At 42.1% G+C, this 24,491-nt stretch overlaps 1 protein-coding gene across 1 annotated transcript; it reads left to right on the top strand.

Moving 5' to 3' along the window:
* The first annotated feature begins 4,375 nt into the window (after positions 1-4,375).
* Positions 4,376-7,516, top strand: LOC117155333 (uncharacterized). Its single transcript, XM_076624471.1, has 4 exons — positions 4,376-4,458; positions 6,420-6,543; positions 6,719-6,824; positions 6,987-7,516. Exons 1-4 carry the CDS (start codon positions 4,376-4,378, stop codon positions 7,514-7,516), a joined length of 843 nt encoding a protein of 280 aa, XP_076480586.1.
* The last annotated feature ends 16,975 nt before the right edge of the window (positions 7,517-24,491 follow it).

The following is a 24,491-nucleotide window of genomic DNA, read 5'->3' as shown; positions in this document are numbered from 1 at the left end:
TATTATCTTTGTTGAAGACAGATGCTCCGGCTACGTATTCCATTCTCGTTGCGTCCATTTTCACAGACCTCTCCTCTTTTTATACCTGTGAATTTTCCGTGTTCGGCGATAGAGGCACACTCGATATTAACGTCGAATCGATGCGTCGTGAAGAGGGAGTCGAGTTACTTTTCGCTTCGAACGAACGCAGCAACTGAGTTTCCTTTCATTCCGTCGATGGTCGGCCAAGCGATACGTAAAGGCGAACTTTGATTTCTGCCCGACCGTTTCTTCGAACAATTCCTCAGCGAAAAATTTCGAAGCTTGCCAACGAAAGTACGTTCGGCAAGGCTTGACTCGCCTATCAAGCTTGCCCGATCTCTCGGTATGTCAAAGGCGAGAGATCGACTCTTACAATTGGAATAATATGGAGCTGATCCGTAGCTCACGATAGTTGGCCACCGTGTGCCAATTTCCTCTCTCTAGAAATACATTTGCTCTCCTCGGGCGTCGAACAACCTTCGTCTTGGCTTTGAAGGTTTTGCTTGGGCTTTACCTATCGCCCGAGCGGGGTAATTCCTATGCTAATCCGTCTGTGTCCATGAATGGACCATGGCTGTCTGGAAGACAGCTCTCTTGAAAACTCGCTGCTCTACGCTAGGTCACGCAAAACGCTCTTGTTTCGTTCCTCTGCTATCTCGTCTCCATGATTGGCCAATCTCTCGTCATTTTTTCTTCTCTACGTTTTACGACTGAGAAATCGATATATAAACTTTAGAAAGTTACTTTCCCCGACGACTTCGGACCTCTTATTTTCTTCGTTTCCTTGGAACCAACGATGTAGCGTCGCCTTTCGCAGACGTTGTTACGATTGCAAGTCGAACGGGTCCTTATAGTTGAGCGACTCGATCTCTTCGATCAGCTTAAAATTAAAGGGTGCAAGTACCAATTTCCGTCGCAAGGCGCCATTTTTCCGTGCAGCCGTTTCAACTTCCGTTCCAGACGTTCTTCCCACCTCTGTGAGAAAAGGAAAACGAAGAAGAAGAGGAAGAAGAAACGGAGAAAGGAAACAAAACTATGAAGATGAAGCGTTCCACGCTAAGAAAAATCTCTTCTCATCGTGCTCGTTTCTGTAGGCTACCGTAGACCATAGACCGTAGACCGTAGACCGTAAATTGTGGACGATCGGCATAGGCCGCGTCGATCGATATAGTTTACGCGCTATAGTCGTCTAGGTTGGTCCGCGTAAACAAAGGCTTATCCATAACCGAAAATTCGAGCGAAAATTCGAGAGTAAGCGAAGACCAAAGAGCAAAATTTCTACGCATTCGTGTTTAAGGTACCTATGGGCCGAACTCTACTCGCTGGATTGTCCCATCCATCTACTATAAATTTAAATTATGCCTGGTAGCACGAAACTCCTTTGTCTCTCGTTTGCCGCTTTGCTCACGGTGATCGTCTATGCTGGGTCAAGAGAACTGCTGCTCAGGCAGTAGGTGCGAATAATCGAATCCGTAAAGTCAGCAGCGTAGTCTGCTTTATGGTCTCTGTCGACTCGTCTCCGCTTCCTATCTTTATCCCTTATCGTACTCTTCTTTCTTTTCTTCTCATTGATGTACATATATTTTTTATACGCTCCTTGATCCAGATTGAGATTTCCGTACATTATGTCATTCTACGACAACGTTTAACGAGCTTGGTGCAAAATTTGCTGGTTTTTTCCTATGTACAGAATTCTTCGTTGCTTTATTGGTCGTATCAACCCTTCTCTTTGCAAACTAATCTTCTCGTCTTACACCTACTCACGCTCTGCGGAATATGGCCGAATTTTAGGAACAGCTTAGTCAAGTAGAGGTATAAGCGACGATAAAATTGCAATTTTGGTGTTTCTTACGTCTTTTTCTCTGTGTCTTTAATTTTGTAAATTTTTGCGAATTTTTTCTACTCGTTGCTTTCAAGCACCCGATTAAGCGAGTTCAAAGGGCGAAGTAAGAGGTCGCAACGAGAACTGCGCGACTCGACTGTGTAATCAGGGAAACGATCGAATTATAGTTGCTTGCGTAAAGCTGATTGCTCGCCCACAGAGAAATTATCTCAACGACGTACGACTCTTCGATAGGCTAGCATGAACCTCTAATTGCTGCTAGCAATTAAACAGTTCCTTTCGCAAACCGATGAATTCGCCGGGCGGAATGATAGTTCCACAGCTATACGGACAAATGGAATCCGAGTACCGAGGGGAAAATAGTGAAACACGCGTGCCAGATCCTAACTTCAATTTGAAAGCTCTTAGGTCAAATTGTTCTACGTACAGCGCTGTTTCCGGCGTTCTTTCCTTTCCTCGTCCTCTCAACACGCTCTCTTAAGCTTCTCTCGATATTCGGGCAATTACAATTACAAGAACAACGCGAAGCTACCGTTTCATCTTCTAAGCGTAGATAATTCGAAAATAACACATTTAGTTTCCAATCAAACGTCTACTTTTTATCGTCAGTCCTCGATTCGTTATAGAAAGGAGGAGAAAATTAAAGATAAGATATCGTCGTATTCGTACTATTTCTAATTTACGTTAACGGCGATTCATCGCGAATCGAGAAATTTGCACTTTATTGCAGTCACGGGATGCTGGGTTTACGAAAATTAATGGCGGACCAAGCCATCCGGTCGGAAGATGAAACAGAGGGTGATGAAGGCAACGGTCTAGCGTCTAGACTCTCGCTCGAATGCTCGTATATTCGACCTCTCGACTATCTCCGAGGCGAAGTAGAAGAAAACGAGAAGATTCGGGGTCAGAGGCGAACGTTGTTACTCGTTCTCGCTAGATCCTTTTACTTAGCGAAATTGAGCTAGCCAAATGACCTCGGCTACGCGTTTTCGCTCATTTCGGAAACCACTTGCCGACAAACGCGAAATTACTTGATCATACAAACGTGATCCTCGACCACTTTCCAATGTTTTGTGTATAACACTCGTCCAAATATTTGTCTCTTCTTTATTGGTTACCGATAGAACGTCTAATTTTCGATATCGTACCTTTCGTGCCTTCTAAGGTAGGTAACAGCATGATTGTCACGAAATATTTAACGCTAACGAAGACTTCGATACGGATTTTCGATCGAAAACATTTGAATATGCAAATTTTCGGGTTCGCTTCCAAATTTTTAAATTCTAATATTCCTAACATCCGATTTTCCGAATTTTCAGCTTTACAAATTCGAATATAATATTGTTGTACGCATAAGGAGGGATAAGCAGTAATTTTCTATGGTGAGAGGCAAATTCAATTAGAGGGTTTCTCCGTTGAACGATAAAGAGGAATAGGTTGGCAGGGCGGGAGAATAGCCGAAGGCTATAGAGGGCAAGTAATTAGGAGGCACGTAAGCGCATCGGGCACGCAGGCAAGCAATTCCACGGTCAACGAGCTGTCCTTGATACTTGGTGCAGGGCAACGATCACGGAGGGCACAGCTGTGTGTTGGAGAAATCCTAGATTTCCCGAAGGATTTGCAGTCGAGAGGAAACCGGTGTCATCCTTACGAGCTTTCCTTATTTTCATAACGCGAATACTTTTCGCTTGAATACCCGAATTCAATTTGAGCTTCGATCTATAGCAGAAGCCAATTTCTCTACGAATTGCCGACCAATCGTCGAAGCCTCCAAAAATTTCCAAACTTTAGAGGAGGAATTTTATTATTTGACGACCGTGGAAAGCCTTTAAGAAGCTTATCTTATTTTCGGTCTGCGTGTCTTCTTCGAGTTTCGTTCGCGATGAGGACGTGCCGTGAATAAAAATCGAAACGACAAATCTTGTTGATCCATTAACTCGCACGTAACGCATCGAACGTTTAATTGCGGAAATGAAATCATTGTCGAGCTATCGATCGATCGTACTTCCAGCTGAATGTATTTCCTACGCTTGCTAATTTAATATCGAAAGCTTTGCTCTGCGAAGCAGGATTACACAGATGGAGACTATTTTGAGTCGTTGAATGCCGCGTTTCGGCATACTAACTTGGCTCGAGCTCGCCCGCTCTAAATCTTCGAGTACCATGCTCGATATTATCCTGATTACCTCGTATCCTGTTATTCCTTGCAGCTGTGCATTCGAATTATCAACATTTACCATCGTATCGTACCAGGTATTAAAGTAGTACGAGTAACGCTAAGTATATTGGGTGAGAAATAAGGAAATGCGTGTTTAGAGATTCGCGGAAAAATACGAGAAACGGAAAGGTGAAAAGGTAAAAAGACGACAAACAGCATGGATGTCGATGTCAAGAGAAAGTTGGAGAGACTTAGGAAAAGCTGGAACAGTGGAAACCTTCTGGCACATAGTGCGATCTTGTGTTAGGTTACCGCATTCATAAATTAGTTAGAGCTCAGAGGAGTCGTCCAACATGATTCGATTAGCCAGGTTCGCGTTTGAAATGCCTGTGACCCAGAGATTTAACGACAACTCTGATATTCTCGATATTCATCGGTAAGTTATGAAGATCGATAGTCTATTAGCGTGTATGTCGTTTCTGCGATATTATCTTCTCAACCTAAATATACTAGCACGACTAATCGCTATATTAATTTATGTATACCATGCAGTTTACCGTACTTATGGGAATCGCAAACTATCGGCAACTATCTATTTGGACGAAACCCATCCGCAAACTGACAAAAGCATCGACAACGTTTAATAACAATAAACTATTACCTATATTTTACGGTTGGCTAACTTTCTCGGACATAAAGTTCGCAAGTTGAACCGTTTGAATGGTAGTGTTGGACGTTTCACATAATGCTGTCAAAACCATCGATAACTTGTTCGCGGTTTGAGGCCAGAGTATAAGCGTAGGAAGTTGCGACGAATCGACTATTAAAATCAACGATTGTTAATAAAGTTTCCAATTTTATATAGGTTTTAGGAGGGGAGAAAAAGTCGTAGCTACAGGCGAACGTGGGTTCGATCGAGTTCGAATCGCTTTTAATGAATTTTTTTGCTGATCGATTTACGAGTTTCTCCGAGACCGCGGTGACAGACGCAAGTATACGTACATATATGCATCACATATACGACGACAGCTACATTTTTACGATCAGGAATACATAAATCGCAATCTCATCTATGCCACGCACGAGCAAACTCAAATCGCCCGGAGGGAATATATTACATGGAATTTTCCGAATCCTCTAATGGACTTCCATCATACCTGGAATATGAATCAATAACGAGAGCAGATACGCGGAAATTTTCTCCTAATGAAGCTTTTAATATTCGGTGCAAGCTCGAAATAATTGATGTTATCGCGTACCTTTATATATTTACAAATATAACGCTTTTGCGCTTAAATCATACGCTTGGCAAAATTACTAAGAACGATTGTCAAACGACGTGAAACTACAAAAAGTGAGAGGAAAACGAAACGTGACAAGTACGGCAAAAGGATAAGAATCTGGAGAAGATAAGAGATCCAAGAAACGAGTGTGCACTCGCGAGTGTGAGAAATATGAAATCTCACAATGTCGCTGCCAACAAGAGTCACGTCTAACTTGCTAGAAGCTTTCCTCCTGAAACTTGTTCTTTACGACCGTGTTGGAAATTCATGACACAGCCAGCTAAGCGTCTTAGCGACGAATTTTAAATTTGATTGAGAGTCTTGATAAAAAGTCGTCAAGCGGCAAATGAGTCGACGTCGAGAGATCACTGATAAAGGCGCTATATATCGCGTAACGATGTTTCTCCAATAACAAAAATCGAAGATAACGCGCATTATATTAAATCTTACGTACTTCCGTAGGTACTTGAAAACGTTTTAATCGCCCGAAGAGATCGTTTCTTCCTCAATCTGCGGAATATGAAACTCGAAAGATTTACGGTCAATTTCGTTACGTTTTACATTTCTCGTGCGTATCCTTTGGCAGAAAATCGCCGAGAAGGAAATAATCGTTAAATCCGGAGAGCCAGATTCAAACGATGCCATCCCTTCGAGATAAAAGATACCGTGGCAGTGATATTTTACGAGCGTAGGAAAAAATATTACGGTACGAGCGTTACGCGATCGAGCTTTTTTCGTGTAACGGCTGCGAGTGGTCCTCTGTCTTTCCGTAGATTTGCATTGCATCAATCTGGAAAAATGGATTTCGCATCAGATTTACACGTTTGCTCCGGTTAAAACCGAGCAATCAGACGAACGAGTTTCACAACTGCCCGTTACTTCCGATCAATATTTATCTACGCCATTATTATCCCGCAATCTTACTCGCCACTTCCACTTTTCGCTTATCCCGCTCTTTCGTATTACGCGTCCCTCTAATCGTTGCCGATCCATCATACACGTATTTACTTACAATACTTGCACCAAATTGTACATACAACGATATTTATATGTACATGTAGAAATATCTTTCTTGGTGTACCGAAGAAATTCATCATGTTCATCACTGTTTTAGATTACGATACAAACATTTATTACATTTGGTTAAAAGTAGATGTTATCTTACAGCTTTAGAAGGGCCATATATTGCTGTGATCAGTCTCGTTTTTGAGCGATTAATGTCGAGGACAGTGTGGCTGGTAAGTAAATAACGCGCGACTGATCCAAATTTCTAAGACATCGATACGTAGGAAGAAATAGCTTGAAATGATTGATACAAAGGCAATGAGAATCGATGACGACCAGCAGGTATGAGAAATGTCAAAAAAAAATCAAAGGTCCAAAATTTCTCATCTTATTTCGTCCGTTGTGCAGAAGAAAGCACAAATCGAGATTAAGGATAACATACTTATTGGCAAAGAAATAGTGTCCCCTGAAAGCTGTGTAAATGCGGGAGAAATAATTCTTGAAATATTCAAGAGTAAACAGGACTTCGTTGGACAAGTATAATGCTTTTCATGCCTTTCGTAGATCATCTAACAAATGTCATCTACCAATTGATATTTCAGATAGAAGCAACCGCAGGAAAACGATGTAGAGATTCTTTTAAAAAAACGCGTAATCAAAATCCAATATTTTGCAGGTGTTTTCAATAATTTTCTATCAATGGTAACGCCAAAGGTACCTTTGGACGCCTATGACATGCAGAATTTTAATAGTAGTCGAAATGAATTGAACATGGATATACAAGGAGTCGTTTTTGAAGATAGAATTCCCACTGAAATGTCTCTTAATGAAATTCAGTCGGCGCAAATGGCGTCCGAGATCAAAGAGTTCCGTTGCAATAATATCGAAAATCCAAAAGAAGTAGCTCTATTAATCGGTACATCAGGATCAACCTGTTTGCCAAGAGTGGCAGAATTGTCTCATTTGTCGTCGAGAATGTTGCTACATCCAGCCTACACTACTACATCGTTAAATCGAATTGCCATGTGCACATCCTCCGTTCGATGGATTTCATATTTCATACTGCTATTAACGGGACTTCGTTCCAATTGCACGAGAATCATCGTCGACGATGAGGAGGATGGAAAATTTCATTGTGACGTAATAAAGAAGTACAAGGTCGATGATAATACAGAAATTTCCTGGCAATACGTAAATGAATTGTAAATTACGATCGATCTGCAAAAAAAAAATATCTTTTATACCTACAGGTGGAATACTATTTTTTGGATAGCAACAAATTGAAAGAAATTTACAGATTAGGCTTAATAGACGATTATAAAGCCTTTCAGCCGTGAACTGCACGAAACATTTCCGCAAACTAATATCTTTCAGTGCTACGATACCGATACACGGACGATGCGTATAAAATGTTAATGCAAAGGGCGCAGAAATAGGAAAAATGATTATTCAAAATTCAAACACTGGATTGCTTAAGAAATTTAAGGTGTCCATGAACCTGATCGCTAGGTTGGATAATCTGGTGACGAGATCGGTGTACTCAAACCTCGAGGAATAAGATCGAGGTGAAAACGTAGGGGGATGTCTGACGATCGTCTTAGTTGTATGGACGTTAGTATCAACAAGAATCGTTGGAGGGCAGTAAACACACAATACCATTAAGTATTTTATGGAAGTAAATGAAATTAGTGGCAGTCCTCCTCTGTTCCAAGCTCGTGATATTTAGTGCTCGGATAATATTAGAGTAGATACGGTCGGTAGGAGACATTGGTTGACCAAGTTTGTAAGCAGCGTGTCAGAGAAATTTATGTTGCACCGTTTGAAACGGTCTCTCGTGGTGTCTGAAGCGTGGAGTCGAAATGACTGGCGCAAATGTTAGATGAGGACGAACGACTGAACAAGGTTAAAATACTATACTTTAAGAGCATGAACGTGTTTAAAATCCGAGGAAGCCCAGGACCCTCTTTTCTCGGCATATTGCCCGGGTTATGCGATCGGAAAAGGATAACGACAAATCGATGGTTACGCGTAGACCGCGGATAGAGTTAACCGAAAGGAGATGAGTGTTCAAACGGATATAGGGAAATTTTATCTGATATATAACGCACTCTGTTTCAGCTGGAAGTTTTATTTTCCGGAAGAATAGATTAACAAAGATTTGCATGATAAAACATTCACAGTCTCGAAAGTTGTTACATCTATTTACAAAGAGAAGTTACTTTCTACCGATGTCGTACATTGATGTAGATATTGAAACGGCAAAACGAAGATTCCTCGTCGCTCGGCTGTGTCTCATATGTGCAATATTTCCATAATTCGCGTTTCATGGTTCTAGCGTACTCTCATTCATTTCCCCAGCTTTCCAAGCTTTGAGTAACTTTCAAACCACGGCCGGTATTGTACGCAAATAATTCAAAGTATGGTGATCGTTTCATTCATTTACCCACCTTTGAGTAACTTTCAAACCACGACCGGTGACGATGCAAATTGTATGCAAATAGTTCAAAGTATGATGATAATTTTCTTTTATACACCACGATCGAGCAGATCGTGCAAGCTGGAATAATCGAAACGCAAACCGCTAAACCAGAAAACACCCGCGCTTTGATCACAGCGTAAACATATTATTCGGAAAATGAGAAAAAGTTTCCTTCGAACAGCGAAGAAATATTCATCGCGCCGGCTTCGGATAAACATATTACGTATATTTCGACTTTTCCCGCAGTAACCAGTTCGTATATAAATTACCAAGAAACCTATTTATACATGTGGGATACGTACTTATATACGTATGCACGTACAAGTATCTTACATCTCCGACACGCAGAACCACCGGATCGATTCTATTCCAGTGTCGATAGCAACTACAATACAAAGGAATAGAGAAACAGGAAGAATACGTAAAAGCTTGCTGATTACTGTTTGAAAGAATGAATGAAAATGCCGATAAAAAAAAAAAGATGCAGAAAAACGGGGCTACGCGTCTGCATCAATTTACGGTGGATATTTTCAACGTTATATACAACGTACGTTACATCGACGATCGTTTTTCCTTTATCGACCACAAAAGATCGAAGTGAACAATAAAGGAGATCGAAAGAGGGGGGAAAAGATAGAGAAATAAGTGAATGTCCTTACGCGTTCGTAAAATAAGATTTCCAGTGGTATTCGTTGCTGTTCCCTTTTCTAAAAATTTCCTCTTCAAGAAATAACTTAGTTCGAAATCAATACTCGAAAGATTATTTCGTGTTGAGGAACAAAGAGGAAAGAACCGAGCAACGATCGAAAGCCGAAGCGTAATACTTGACGAAGTATAAGTAATTGTCGAGCAATTGAAAATAGAAAACCAGAAGGAAGCAAGGAAGGAAGGAAGGAAGAAAGGAAGGAAGCAGGAAAGGAGAACGACAGGAGGAAGAAAAAGTTTCTCGGAACCTTGGTTACTGGCAATCCCGCTTCCTTCTAATATCATTCGGATCGAGCTCCCACGCGGATTCTCGCTAAAACGAAATTTACAGAATATTTGCTTATTTAAAATTGGAAATCCGTGTAACATTTACAATTTCACGCGAAAGAAGATCTTGTTTGTTTTATAAAAGAGCAAATTTGTTGCGTAAACTAAGTGGAAGAAGAGGAACTTATTACAGCGTCACGGGAAATAACTGTGGCATTTTGTAAGCAGATAAGAGTTACGAATAAAGAATAAGAAATGGAAAGTGTGTTACTATACGAGCATATAACATTACGTTAACGATCTAAGTGATCACGACTCGTGTCGTGACTATGAATAAGAAAAAGACGGATCGAGTGGCGCTCGGTGGTCTATCTAGGCGAAAAGTTTCCGGAAGATCGGCGTGTAACATTTACTGGAAAATTCTTAGATGAATCGTCCTTCTCTTTGCCGTTGTAGCAGTATATTGAGTGGTAAACACGGACACAGCTTCGTTTCGTATGCCATTATATTCTCACCCAATTACTTGCATTATCCAAGGAAACGATGTTTTGCGGGTAATTTCTCCCCGAGATCAACACCAGCATAACGATACTAGGTAAATCTCCTACTCTGGATGAAACATTCTCCAGCATTATTACAATTTCAGATTTTGTTTGGCGTTTCCGCGTTTCCATTGCTGGCCAATTCTCCGTTTACATCATCGCGTTCCACCAGAAGGCAATCCTTAGAAGACTGCCGTGAATTTAATTACGTTCCTCGGTCTTGGCCAATTAACCCGAAATTTAATAATCCACAGTAAATCCCTATTTAAGCTTGATTTAATATCACGACATTCCTCATACGGTACGAAGAGGAACGCGGTGGCGCAGGATACAGCAGGAACAGGCGGCGCGATCTAAACGAAGATTCGGACATCAATTTTTTCAATATTTGATAGCGAGGCTCCATTTTAAACTCGACCCGAGTTCGAATGGGCTGCAGCGATGCTTCAATTGATCGCGCGTATAAATATATCTCTAAATTCATGAGCGGCAGACGAATATTACCGTCTGGATTTAGGCCATCGTTCTTGCTCCGGGAAAAAATAATGTTTCATATATCTCGTAGGATTACTGCGATGGCAAATCGAATCTGCGGTCAGATTGCAAGCTCGTGTGAATTACGCGCGAATTAGATAGGAAGTAGATAGAGAGGAATGCACAGCGAGCATTCAATCGTCATTGAGTTGTCTCCCTAATGCGTAATAAATTACTCGCAATCGCCCGCCATCTCGTATCAGATTGCACATCGCAGGAACATCTGAGACTAAAGCCCATAAGGAAATGAGCCGTTTGGCCGACATAGCTCACGCGCTAACCAATCTCTATCAATGGCTCTATTATGTTGGCCGGGGTGTCTGTATGCGTCCCACTTTCACGACAGAAATTACCTAATCCCTCACCATGAATTTCCTCTATCCGAGATCCGCGCTTCTCTTTGACTCCAACTTCCAAGCCTGATTACAGAGTCGCACAATGAATATCCGCAACGTACGCAAACTCCGACGAGTGGGTTTCTCCTGTAACTTCCCCGCGCCACGATTACAATTACGGAAGAATTATTCAAACAACAGAGAAATTTTCAGGGTCGAACGATAATACGATAACGATGTACTTTTCATGTACGATGATGTACTTTTCATAAATGGATTCGCAAGCACGTACTTGGTCCGTAGGTGAATGCTTGTCGACGAGCATCACGCTAGCAAAGCTGGCGTTGCTTTCGAGGTCGATGTTTTTAAGTCTAACGAGGTGTAACGGAGCCGACAGGATGCGGAAGTAGAATGAGTCAACGAGCCGTAAGACGGAGGGTAGCGCCGAGAAAATACGCGGCAAAAAGTGAGAAAGTGATTCCACTGGAATTTCCTGCTTTTTGAAATAGAATCACGCGAACGTGGAAATAAAGTAAAGACGAGCAGGCGAAAAGAAAATCGTCGTTCTGATAACTCGATGGATCGGACAAGATAGCGTGTATAGGGAGAAGTCAGACATTTTTCCGCCGTTTTCCCTGATCGAGGATATTTGAGTGGCAACGAAAAAAGTATGGCGCATATAAAGGATAGAAAGGGACGAGAAGCGGGATTATCAATGAACGCGATAAAAGTGTCGGAAAGAACCGAAGCAGCGCATAAGGTTTCGTTTAACTTCGAAAAAAGTATGAGCCGCGCGCGGTGAGATGGGTCGAGATGGAAACGGTACGAAAGAAGAGGTATTTGCTGCGCGAGATAAATTTTACGGCGCATAGACTACGACCTCGTAAAAATGGCGGCAACCTTAATTCTACGAATGTCCACAGATATATCGTCAAAATGCTTCCGCGTATATCCTTGCTTCCTGTATAATTTTCATTTCATTTTAACCAGACATTCTCGACGTTTCGAACGAACAAACCATGCGCGTGTTTCGAGCAAGCGAAAAGTAACGAGCAATTGGTATTCACCGCGAAAGGGAAAAATAGATAAGTAAATTGAAGGGAATTCGAACTACAGGCAATGCGCGCGTTCGCTGAACCGTAGATGAGCGAAATTAGCGACGAATCGAATTGTCTGTTCAAAATGGCACAGCCCTTATCCGTTTTATCCGAGTTCAGTGCGACGCGGTTCACGCGACCAGAGGCAATATGTACTCGACGCACCATCCATTATGCGGGCCCATTATTCAAATCTGCGACCACCAGACTACAAATATCATTACCATGCCCCTTCACTTCTCCATCCACCACAGTTCTCTTTCCATTTAGGCTTTTCCACCAGCACGCGATCCCCGCGTTTACTACCTTCAACATCGTTACGATTTTATCGGAAGAAGAAAAAGTCGGACGTTTCTACGATTAAGAGATCCTCCTATCGCGTGATCCCACCAACCTTTCCTTTGTCATTTTGATACCTTTATTTATCTTTCCTTAATCCCATCGTTTCTCGTAACAAATCATGCGAACAACGAACGTACATTCTTACTCGTCCGACCTGTTGGTCGTTGCAAACTTGTTACTTTCGATCCTCGTTTGCGCTCCTTTGAAAAAATTTGCCAGGCGTATCGCCACGTTCCCCCGCCTCTCGCGGATCGACAGATGTAATCACTCGCAGTAACTACGCCTATATTAAGCGCGTGGTCGACACGCTAACCGAACCAACCTGAAGCGCCACCCACGAATTCTAATTAGAGCGAATACGGCGAATTACTGGCGCCTGTGTATCGAATTGGTCCGCTAATGCCAGGAAAACACGGAACGCCACTTTTGCATCGAAACTAAAGTGTCCAGAATCGTCCTACAGGGCAAACGTATCCCACCAAACGGTATCCCGTAAAGATCTTTCTCGAGTAGGCTTTTCGCGCCAGATGCCAAGAACGAATCAAGTTATTAGAAAATAGGGCAGACGGATATTAGACGGAAGACTCGATCGAAAATTTCGAGCTAGGATAGCAGGAACAAGGTGCGTCACCGTCAGCTGTCGAACTCGGCAGTGTATAATACGAGCGGTTCGTACAGTGGACCACTCGATTAGTACACGACGTAACCTCGGCTGCTGTCCCGCCATGGCTTCGATCCTCCCTGATTTCCAATATTAACCAGGTAGTCGCATCTTCCTCTACCAATACCTAGACCATCGAACCGAGTAGCGAACGCTCCAAACTCTACTGCTCGCGCCGAGATCCAAATTGTTTTCACAAGTCAGACAATAGATCGATTCTGAGAACAGATCGAAACGACGAGTCCTACAAATTTTAAAGGACGATTGAATTGTCGTAGCCGTCGCGCGTTAATTTATTGCTGCGATCGTTAGCGATTGGTAAATTAGTAAATTTAACAGGATATACGACTATCTATCGACGTTCGGATTACGAAGACAATACGTGTTTAGCAAACTGTCGAGAAGTTCCTGTCTAGGCGACACGTCGCTGGTGGAAGGAATGAATCAACCGCTTCGTAGAAACAAGTTGAGTCGGGTATCCAATGAGGATGGAGCGGGAAACGATTTTGCCGCGATACGTTCGAGTTAATCGGGCAAAACAACAGGTTTTACGCACGACATGTTATACTAAGAGCGAACCTCGGCAAACTGTATACATATGTAGGTAGATTTCTCGTTTGCAGCTCAAAGACCGACGCAGATTACCGAACTCGTTCCATGCAAGCACGTCGAGTCTCGTCGTCCATTCTCTTCTCTTTTGATCTCGAGCCTCCGTACTTGCTAGTTATCGCGCAAACAAAATTCGGCAGAAGTTTCCCGCTTCCTTTTCTCCAACTATTTGGCTCGTGACTTGTTCATACATCCATTATCGAACAATGGGAACGCGAGCGGATAAAGAGGCGGAAATTGAACAGATACGGTTACGTGGTTTCGACATTCGCTGTGAATACCGTTCGTTCGTCATTCCGCCGTTATTAATTGCCATCGATAAAAGGAAACATCATTTTTTTTTTTTTTTGCTCGTAACAGAACGTTCGATTCTTTCTCGTATAATACGTGGTTGGTCTTGAACGAGACGCGTAAAGGTATCTTAGCAGCGCAGAAGGAGAAATTGTTGCACCGAGAGGAAAAAGCCGACTGCGAGTAAGACAATTCAGAATATTCTCTCGACCACGAGACGTAACTCGTGTCCCGGTATCGTCACGTTACGTGACTGTGTATTTTCACGAAGAACAAGAACGAGCTACCGATTCTAAGTCCACGAAAATTCAATTCGAGCAAACTATTCCCTAATTGGAAACTGGAGGCAGCAGCTAACGAAATAATTCCGTTTAAATAATTCTCAGCTGCAAAATCGTATGTTCAATTTCCCCACTCCAATTTCTATCGTAGAAACACTCTGCTGTTCTACTTTTTAATACATCTTATACTTTGACAACGAATATCAATTGTTCCATTAAACGCATCAATAGAAAGTGCTAGAAAAGAACGAAAACGTTCAATGGAGATTTAAATACACATAGATGAATGAATCGAACTGGCGATTCCAATTCGATCACCTATCTTGCTCCCCTCTCTTTCCTCGATTTTGTTCCTTTCGTTTAATTAAGGTTATTATCTGGTTCGTCTAACAAAATAAAACTTCGATATATTTCCTACAATCCGAGGAAAGAATAACAGCACCGTTAATAATCTATTCGTAAGCCATTAAGAGAAGATTAAAAGCTTTCTTTTCAAATAGAATCGTAACAAAACAGTAAAGGCAGAAATGGTGAATGGAACGAACAGGGAGAAAAAAATGAACGAATAAACGCAGAATAAAGGGATTGATTCCACAGTTGAGAATACCTTGAGCTCTTGCACGCGAATACACCAACGGTTCATTGTACAAGCACCGGCGAAGATCGAGAACTTTGCAACTTTTAGGTTGCGCGAAAACGCTGGGCTCCGCATATTTCCATAATTCTCCAAACATCTTCAAAGTGACTATATTGTATCTTTATACTCGTCACGCGATTCCACGTACGTTTCTCACTTTACGTAACCTTCGTCGTTTCCTTTCCGTCGGCTATTCATTAGTTTCCAGTCGTTTCGCTGTCATTAAAGTCTCTAACTAGTTTCTAGAGAATTGCAAAAGCGGAAGAAAAAGCGGAACAGAGAATGTCTGACAACAAGAAACGAAGAACGGCACGAACAAAGCTTTGCTTGCATCTCTTTGAGGCTCCATTTATGTCTTTTTCTCTTTTCCTTCTTTCTTTTTTTGCCTCTGGTAGATTATTCTCCGTTTGGACAAATTATATCGGCGAATAATCGTCGTTTCACGCATGATACAGGTCCATTCGATATCGATCATGTTTCTATAAGCTGCACTCGTGTAAACTCTCATCGACGCTCGTAGAAACGCGTGTTTACCGTTGTCGGCAACAGCCGCGGGAAATTTATTAAACTTTTGGTTTACATTTCCAACTATTTCTGCTCGTTCGATTTCCCGGCTGAAAATTAAAGCGAAGCAACAGCTTCGTGATTCGATGCTCGTAGCAGGAAACAGGAGTCGCTAGACAACACACGATGGATGTATTTCTCTTACGTACCTTCAAAAGCGGATGCGTTTCTCGTAGACGTACGACGTCACGGTTGAACGCGGAAAATCTCTGAAACATAAGGTTTATTCGTGTACGCACCAGTACAAACGTAAAAGCCGCGCGGTTTCCGTTCCAGTGGAATCGCGACAACATTGCGACTAATTTGTAGAAACAAATTTCTTCCTGAACACCCGGTAGAAACGCGGAGGAAAGAAGATTCTGAGAATCATTTCCGCTTCCACGGTATACAATACTGTCTTTGTTCAGGTGCACGGAATTAGCATCTGGACCGAGTCGGAGGATGGAAACGGAAACGACGTCCCGTTGCGGCTTCGTCTCGCCACACTGCGCCGGTTTCTTCCTATACGACAATCCGATCACCAGCTATCGACTCGCTAAAAATCTATTCAATTCTCCGTCGTAGACGCATTCCGACCGAAGTAACCAATCTCGCCCATTTGCTTCTAGCCATTTTCAAACAATTCTCGGATATAAACATCGTTACACATTTCTTATAGCGTCGATGATATCGATCGACGAGACAGCAGCGATGCGATGAAACGCAGAACGCGTAAGAAGATAAAGAAAAAGACGCGCGATGGTGAAGATGTGGTAAATGGGGTGGATGGGTACGTATAACGTTACGATGGCAAAAAAGCTATAGTTTTATCGCATACAGCGCGGATGAAAAATAGACGGAAGAACAGGTGCGCATTATGAAAAGACGTTCGTATCAAATGCCATCGAACGCGATAGTTGTACTACTCCCTACGTTCGTTCACGATGGTTCGCGGAGAAGAGAAATTTTGATCGGCGATTAACGCGTTGGATCTCGAATAAAAGCAAGAGGTTCAAAACACGTTAACTCGTCATGATCGCGTCGTTTATTAATAATAACGGACCAATAATATAGTAACGTGCACAGGACGACACTTCTTTAATTTGATGCCGCAACGATATTTTCTAGTGTTGGCCTGGGTTGCGCCGATAGGGAATGGAAGCAGAAAATCGATGTGTTCACAGACCATGTAGCTTCTTCTCGTTTAAAAGATGCTCCCCTGGCATAGGGGATAGTAAAGTAGATCAGAGCCTCGTCCACAGGCTATTTCCCATAATTCATTTTCGAAAAACACTCGAGAAATTTAGGACGCACTTGCCTGCCATCTCGCTAGTTTATCGACGCGGCCGAAAGCGATTTCTTTCGTTCGAATAAACGGGGACATTGTTGAATATCAATTAACAAATACATGGAAGTTAGTAGCAGAGAGAATGTTTAATAGAGCGAATAGTTGAACGTAATACCGCTTCCGATAGGATGTTCTTCCACGAACAACGCTGGCTCAGTTTCGAGATATCAACGTAGTCAACGGCAAACTGTTCTCGGTACAACGAGAGTAGCTCGTTCGGTTTGAACTGTATTCCAGGATCGGCTCGCGGTTCGCCGCAGCACTTCCTGCTAGAGGTTCGCGGTTCCCTCAGGAATTTCTGGTTCCTACAGGCCATTCCGGAGAGAACCTCAAGACGCCTCAGAGTGACCAACGAGAACTGGTCGAAAAGCTGCTACATATTGCGGATATCATTGACGATCTCTGCCTTTCCGATTGCCACCGTCTCCAGCTGCCTTGAAAATGTTTGGAACGATGGCGGCATGCGAGATCGACACGAGGTCGCAGGTATCTGTAATTGTCGAGAAAGAAAGCCAAACGAATTCAGCTGCTCTGCCCTTGCCAAAAGCGAACAAGTCACGCAACCGGCAAATAAACTTGCTTGCCGAACCGTACAGGTCAGTATCAAGAATTCGATATACATTTACCTCTCCGATAACGTTGATACGGGATTCCCTCTCACGGTGTACGTACGGTATCTCTGTTAGAAGCCAACAGAGGCAAAGCCACCCTTCGGATGAACTTGGTCAAAGTCGTGAAATTTTCGAAGAATTTAATTCGTTTGAAACGCCAAAATACTTTGTAAAAGTTAGGATTAAAGACCACGGAAATGTAAACCGAATCGTATCGGAATTCATAATCTTGTTTCTAGGAAATTCAACTAAAGTGTCAGGGTGCGACGCGAATAGATTTAAAGCGATCGTTAAACAACTCGTTTGGAGAAAAAGTAGCGACTCGAAATAATCTCTCGATGCAAATTTCAACGTTACAATATCCCGATTCTTTCCCGTGTTCCTACTTTCGTTGCAAATGGCAAAAGTTGCAAAAATGCAAAAACAGACGAGCAACAGCAACACCAACCTGCAAAATATTCACATAGCTGGTGAAACTGGTGAAAACTGAGAAGAGCAAAGGGATCCCATAAAAATAGGAAGGCTAATAGTCGAAACGAGTAACTTGGGCAAAGGGTGCGGCGCGACGCGAATCAACGATTGACAAAGAGGTGGTTGAAGTGGTAAAAATTTCGAGGAACGAGGCGATTAATCCCCTTTGTCATTTAAATCGAGACCGATGCGTGTCGTGCGACCGTGGCTGCGTTGTCAATCGTTATTGAAACGGTTATCGATTTATTGCGGTGCGATTGCACGAAAGGAGGCGACGCGTTGCAAAGAGGGTAATTGCGAGAGAGTGTTGCGAGGAAAGCTGTGCCCATGATAATTGAAATTCGAGTAGCGACGTTAACACGATGTTTATGCAATAACGCTATATTACCACAGTAAGCGTATTCGAAACGACGAAGAATGTGGGCTGTAACTTTCGTATCAGAATCTATCGGAACGAGTCCTTGCGTTCTCGTACCGTTTCCACAGACCTATATTTTTTTAACATAGCTACAATCGATGTATCGTACATTGTAAAAAAGAAAAGGAAAACGCAAAGGATATGCGATTATTCCTATAAAAAAATTTAATCGTAAAAATGTTCGGTTTGCATCACGCGACTATGTAACATTTTTGGCATACAACGTAAAAGTAATATCGACGGATGTACGATATTCAAAGATGTGATCGGAAAAATCGAAGAATTGTATAAATCGAACTTCGTGGTTGCGAACAAATGTGTCTCGGGACAAATTGAACTTCCGAACTTGTCAGTTACTAACTCATGAAATATTTTACGCACAGAGTTACTCGATGCCGATTAGAACAGATTCGGAACAGTAACAATAGGTTCGAGCCTCGAGTAGAAAACTTTGACTTGTCACGCAATATCGAAAAAACTTCTCTCCTCTCGGCTCAATTTGACAACTCTCGATTCTCGGCTCTCTACTGTTCGAATACGATGAATGCGTCGACGTCTGCAGTGCGCTCGGTTAATCGATAAAAACGAGCAATATTCGCGTAGAGCGACGCGCGCGTTAATGAAAAATCCGTTTTCTCAGAGGAACTCGGGAAGAATGATTAACTTCTTAAAATGTCGTTGCAGAGAGGCCGCGTTCCGGAAACGGTCTTCTTATCTCTACGTCCGTGCAGCAAGGTGTACGATTTATGACTAAGTTGACTTCTTCCACTTTCATATCTTTCTCCTTCTGTTCCTCGAAACTCGTGCAATCTCCTTCAGCCACTTACACATCTTTCGTTTCTTTGGGGGACGTGCCGTGACGCTCGGTTCCTACATCGGGTCTACGCTCCAGCAGCAGTTCCTTTTTTCCAAAATAATCGTGCACCGCTAGTTCCACGTCCAACAATTTCTCATTCGTTAAAATGCGATATCGGTAGCGCGATACTTTCGCTATAGCTTCTTCGTTGTTTTATGATATTTTATTTCTAATATTCCTACGTCGATGCTTCGAATCGTTTTAGAACGTTACGTTAGCGGCGCCGACACTACCGTACGCGCCGTCGCGAAAGAGCCAACACAAATTTCATTTAAATAACGGTCGTGGGAAGCGATGCTGCGTTTAATCGATCGACCATTAAGCGATAAATCGCGCGTTCGCTGGCTGCTAATACATATAACAACAAGTGAGACCAGACTGGTGAATTCGCGTTTCGATGGTTGAGATTCTCCGGTTGAAATTCACTCTGAAAATATTTGCGTCCAATTGTTTTTTCGCCATTGTTCTTTGTTACTCTTGTAGCATCGAAAACGTCGTACACTTTCCAAACTAAATTCTCGGGAGATAGTATGCGCGTGTTCTTCGCCGGCCAGCTAAATGAGCACGGACGCGAATTAAGTGAAAATTTTCAGTTCACCGCGCAAGACTTAGATCCCTTCTTAGCGCTATTCTACCGTATATAAAACAGGATCAAATAATGCATACCCCTAGGCATGAATTCACCAAGTTTAATGTAGTTTTAGGTACCCATTCCCGCAAGTATATGAAACTATATGCAGCAAGAATGCAGTACGAAATCTCTTTTGTAATAGCATACACCTTACAGCCGATTTGTTGTCCGCTCGTAGCAACTTTCACGAGATACGGTACGACTAGGGGTAAAAGTTTTTGTCGACCTACCCAGGAAAAAGATTTCGCGCTTCTCTCGTCTACCACGATCTAGCACCATCGGCAAACTATCATAAGCCTCTCGTTTTTTACCACTTAATTGTCCGAGTGACGGGATGGTTTCAGGTTGAACGGGGACCGCTTGGAAATAAACGTCAGGCAAAACACTTAGTCGATTGTATTTTCATTTCACCATTGTGATTGTTTTTATCGTCAGATATTGACTGGTCAAATGTTTTATGTTTATTTGCACGATACGTTGAAACGTTTTTCATAATTCAATAAATACGTAAATACTGGATCGACTCGACGGTATACTAGATACAACTTATAATTAATCAAATCAGATCGAGTTCTGGTATTATCGAATTTTGAATCGTGCAAAATTACGCTAAAGAGAGGTAATTATCCGTGCCGTCAGCTCGCATTACGCGCAATTTGCGAATTACAAATATTTAAAATCAGAATTGTTAAAATGTTAATCCCTTTACATGCGATACGATCGATAATCTACGCATTAAACTTTGTAAATGGTTGCAACTTTCTACTCGAAACAAACATTTCATCCATTATCGACACGGTGAAACGATGGAAAATGTTCCGAAAGTTTTCGCTTCATTTTTCTCATTATTAATCAACGGTTAACGTCGACACAACGAGCAAATAGAAGTAACACGATTTCAAAGCTTGGAAAAATTCTCCCAATTCCCTTTCATTTCTCTTTTTCTCTGCGGCGAATTCCACTTCGAGTCGATTAAATGTAGCTCCTATTGTTATATATTCTTTCTTATCGAGGTAAAATTTTCATAAACATGGCCCGATAATTTGACGTTGTCGTACCATTCATTTCAGAATTAATATTTCAGTGGAATTACGAATACCGCAATTTTTATCGACACACGGAGCCCGATTATTTAACCAAATTTTCGCATATACGCGTAGTCGCGGTATCATCGATATATATTAGCCGAATCGAAATTTAAAAATGATAAATGCACGTCGACTCGCATTGAGAATTCCGAAGAAGGAGGGAGACATCCGAGAGGAAATTCCCTGGTGAACGAGGCGGAGGCATAGATGGAATTGAACGAAGAAAAAGAACGAGTTCGATTCGTTGGAAAAGTTCGATGAATTAATGAATCGGTAGACTATGTCACGGCAGGATTTATTGTGAAAGTCACGGAATCGTTTCGCAACAAAGTATTCGCTCGAGAGTGACGAACGATGCTCTCGAATCGGTGGAGATGAATGTCGAAACAACGTAATTGGAAACTCAAGTGGGAATCTCGGCTTCACAAAGGATTAGGAAACTGTTGACTATTTGCCGTTGCTTCTTTTCCCTTCCCTTTTTTCCTCATTTGTTTCCCTTTTAGAATCTGTTTCCAACGCGACGAACACGTTAAGAAAAAGACACAAACACAGATTTGATCTTTCGATATAAGGATCGGGCATTCGCGGGTTCATCACGCATGTATTGCGTTATTTTGCAATAGATGTCGAGGTAACATTCATTAGCAATTTAACGGCACGTACGCCGATTAAAACGATAAGTAATTCATGAACGAGATTTCGTGATTCCAATATCGCTAATTTATGGCCGGTATTTCGGTTTCAATGAAAACATAAATACCAAAAATACGAACAAAAAAAGTACTCGTGCGAAAACATGAAGGTTGAGCAAATGCAGAGGTTCATTGGCAGGCTACTCGGTATTTTTCGATTAATGATTTATTCTTTTATAACGTAACTGGTCGATAGAAAACAAATTATATACGTACGTTCCTATAAAAACTCGATATTTCATAATTCAACCAATTTAGAAAAGGGCAATATTTTTAAATAGGCGCGAAAACAAATGTACCGAAAACAATTGCAATGCTATAACCGCGTACCACGGGCTTTATCTCTATATCGCGGAAATGATACATAGTATTTATGAGTTCGCGCAAATGGTGTGCGTTCTCTTTGGAAGAAGTGCAAATATTTGCAAGCATGTTCATTAATGAGACAGTTAGTTGTACATTTTCCTGCGTTTTCTTCTTCTTCTATTTTCGTGTTGTCCTGTAGGAGCAACCCGGAAGAATGAAAAAACAAAGATTACGGGTAGAAGATGTTTCTTAAGAGGCTTAAACGATTATGAGCTTAAACTTTCTTTTTTAACGTACCAAAGCTTTTTCGTGTATTCTCCGCAGAATGAACATCCAACCGGTGGGTCGCGGCGTCCGTTACGTTGCCATTCGTGCGTACAGCGATTAAAATTACTCGATGGGTATCCTTCGAGTAGCATAAATGATTTGTTTGTTCGTTCGTTCGAATCACTGTGGTCAACGGCAAGTGACCGAGAACGTACTTAAATACAGCGGTGGATTAAAATCCGCTCAATTGCACATGAATCCGCGTTTTACACGGGGGAACGTGGCATAGAATACGAGAGAATCGCGGCATTATGATAATGTATCGACCATTCGATTGCCGTGTGCGCACTTTTAAATCCATCTGTCGCCAATAGCGGCAGGTTATCGGCGTGCTCAACAATAATTGATCGCAATAATCTTCCGAAGAATCCACGATTCCTCCTTCGGGCCACCTTTTCCTATTCGCCCTCGTGATTTCTGTCCTTCCCGTCAGATTTCTCTTCTTTTCGCGGGTGAGACCAATAAAACTTGAATAAACGCGCCGTACACTCCAAAACTCCTTCAAACTTTTGTCTTAAAATTGTACTTCACCAGCTAATGGTCGCTCTCGACCGAGTTACCAAGCTTATCGATATGTATACGATCGAACGCGTGAGTGCAACTTTTATACTGAAAAATCATCCGATGCACTCGAATCGCGATATTATGATAATCAATCTGCCATTCGATTTTTCCTTACAATCTATGTTTCTCGTTCCTCTCGAGTCGTATAGGTATAGGTTACGCTTGGCCAGTATCCTAATAAACGACCAAATCACCGAATCATTCGATTCGATCATTTTCCTCGAACGATACAACAAACGACATAGATATCGGCCAGATCTTTCAACCGCGAACACCGACCGGTGCATCTGCCGACTACGTTTTTTTTCTAAAAAGATATAAAGAAGAAGGAAATCATTTTCGAAAGGCGACTAATTTGCTAATTCGTATTGGTAAAATGCCATTCTTGTACGAATTAGTGGAATTCGGAAGGACGAATAATTGCACGCGGTGGAAATATCTCGTCAAGCTAGAATCGAATTCCAGGATTTCCTTGGATTTGGTCTTCTTCGTGGGATAACGCAGCCACCTGACAATGAAAAGTAATAGCTATCAGCAAACTGTCAACGCGAACCAAAGCTAGTGACGCTGTTGAGAAAGCATTCGATAGATTCTGGAAAGCTTCCGGCGTTAGTCTCTCCTTTTCTGGCTTCGTGCTCCGCAAAAATCCCCGCCGTTCTCCGCAACCCAGAGTTGCCCCTCTTTTTCTTCCATTCCCTTCCAAACCGAAAAGTGGACTGCCGTATCGAGCGTTTCCGACTCGCTGGCTTTACTTGCTTCCGGATTCCAATCGCTTTCCGCTTTACGAGAAGGACTTTGGAAACGTTTACGAAGTCGGCAGCTTCAGGGTAAATTTAGAGGACCTCGTCTCCTTTTCGTATAGATTTCTTCGCAGAAATACTTCACATACGCCGTTAAAATTCAACCGATATCAAACTCGTCGTGCAATTTGCTTTACCAATCTTTTTTGCATTGCTCGTTTTCAATTACTTTAAATCTCTCATCGTTGTATCTTCATTACGTGTCGTAGTTCGACACGGTAAGCGAAAGCAAAAGCTTTGTAATCGTAGAACGATAAAGCCAACGTGCCGCTATTGTTAAGCCATACGGTGTTCGCCATACAATCGTATGTTCGCATATGAATCTGTCTCGTGGGTGTTCTCTAAGGTGGAACGATATTCCACGCATAAGTTTTGCACTCATAAGCAAATGTTGTACGCATAATTACTCCCAACTACGAATATGTTACGGCAGACGAGGCAGCGTTATGTTATCTCGTCTCTTTGGTTGATCTAGCGTGGCATACCCCTACACCTATATGTACACCTATGTGTTTATTTACGTAAGTACGACGGACGATGACGGTACGTGTTATTTCATAACCGATCGATTAGCTCGTTTTACTCGTAATTTACTGTAGGCGAGCCTATGGAAGATACGAGTTACGTTGCTCGTTGTGCTCCTAAAAGACGAACGACGTCGCAGTCTTGCAAACAAAAAGGGTAATTCCATTTATGCAATGTACGATGCAGCCTCTAGACATCGATAGCTACGTCCTTGCTAAAAC

The sequence above is a fragment of the Bombus vancouverensis genome, chromosome 14, assembly GCF_051014615.1.
Source record: "Bombus vancouverensis nearcticus chromosome 14, iyBomVanc1_principal, whole genome shotgun sequence".
NCBI classification, from domain to species: domain Eukaryota; kingdom Metazoa; phylum Arthropoda; class Insecta; order Hymenoptera; family Apidae; genus Bombus; species Bombus vancouverensis.
This window is presented reverse-complemented; position numbering and strand designations above follow the sequence as displayed.

What these genes read in the sequence shown, in the direction of transcription:
- LOC117155333 (XM_076624471.1), top strand. Translation starts at nt 4,376, where the DNA reads ATGATTCGATTAGCCAGGTTCGCGTTTGAAATGCCTGTGACCCAGAGA. An exon ending in GATATTCTCGATATTCATCG is followed by an intron (nt 4,459 to 6,419) that starts GTAAGTTATGAA and finishes TCACTGTTTTAG; the next exon opens with ATTACGATACAAACATTTAT. An exon ending in AATTCTTGAAATATTCAAGA is followed by an intron (nt 6,825 to 6,986) that starts GTAAACAGGACT and finishes AATATTTTGCAG; the next exon opens with GTGTTTTCAATAATTTTCTA.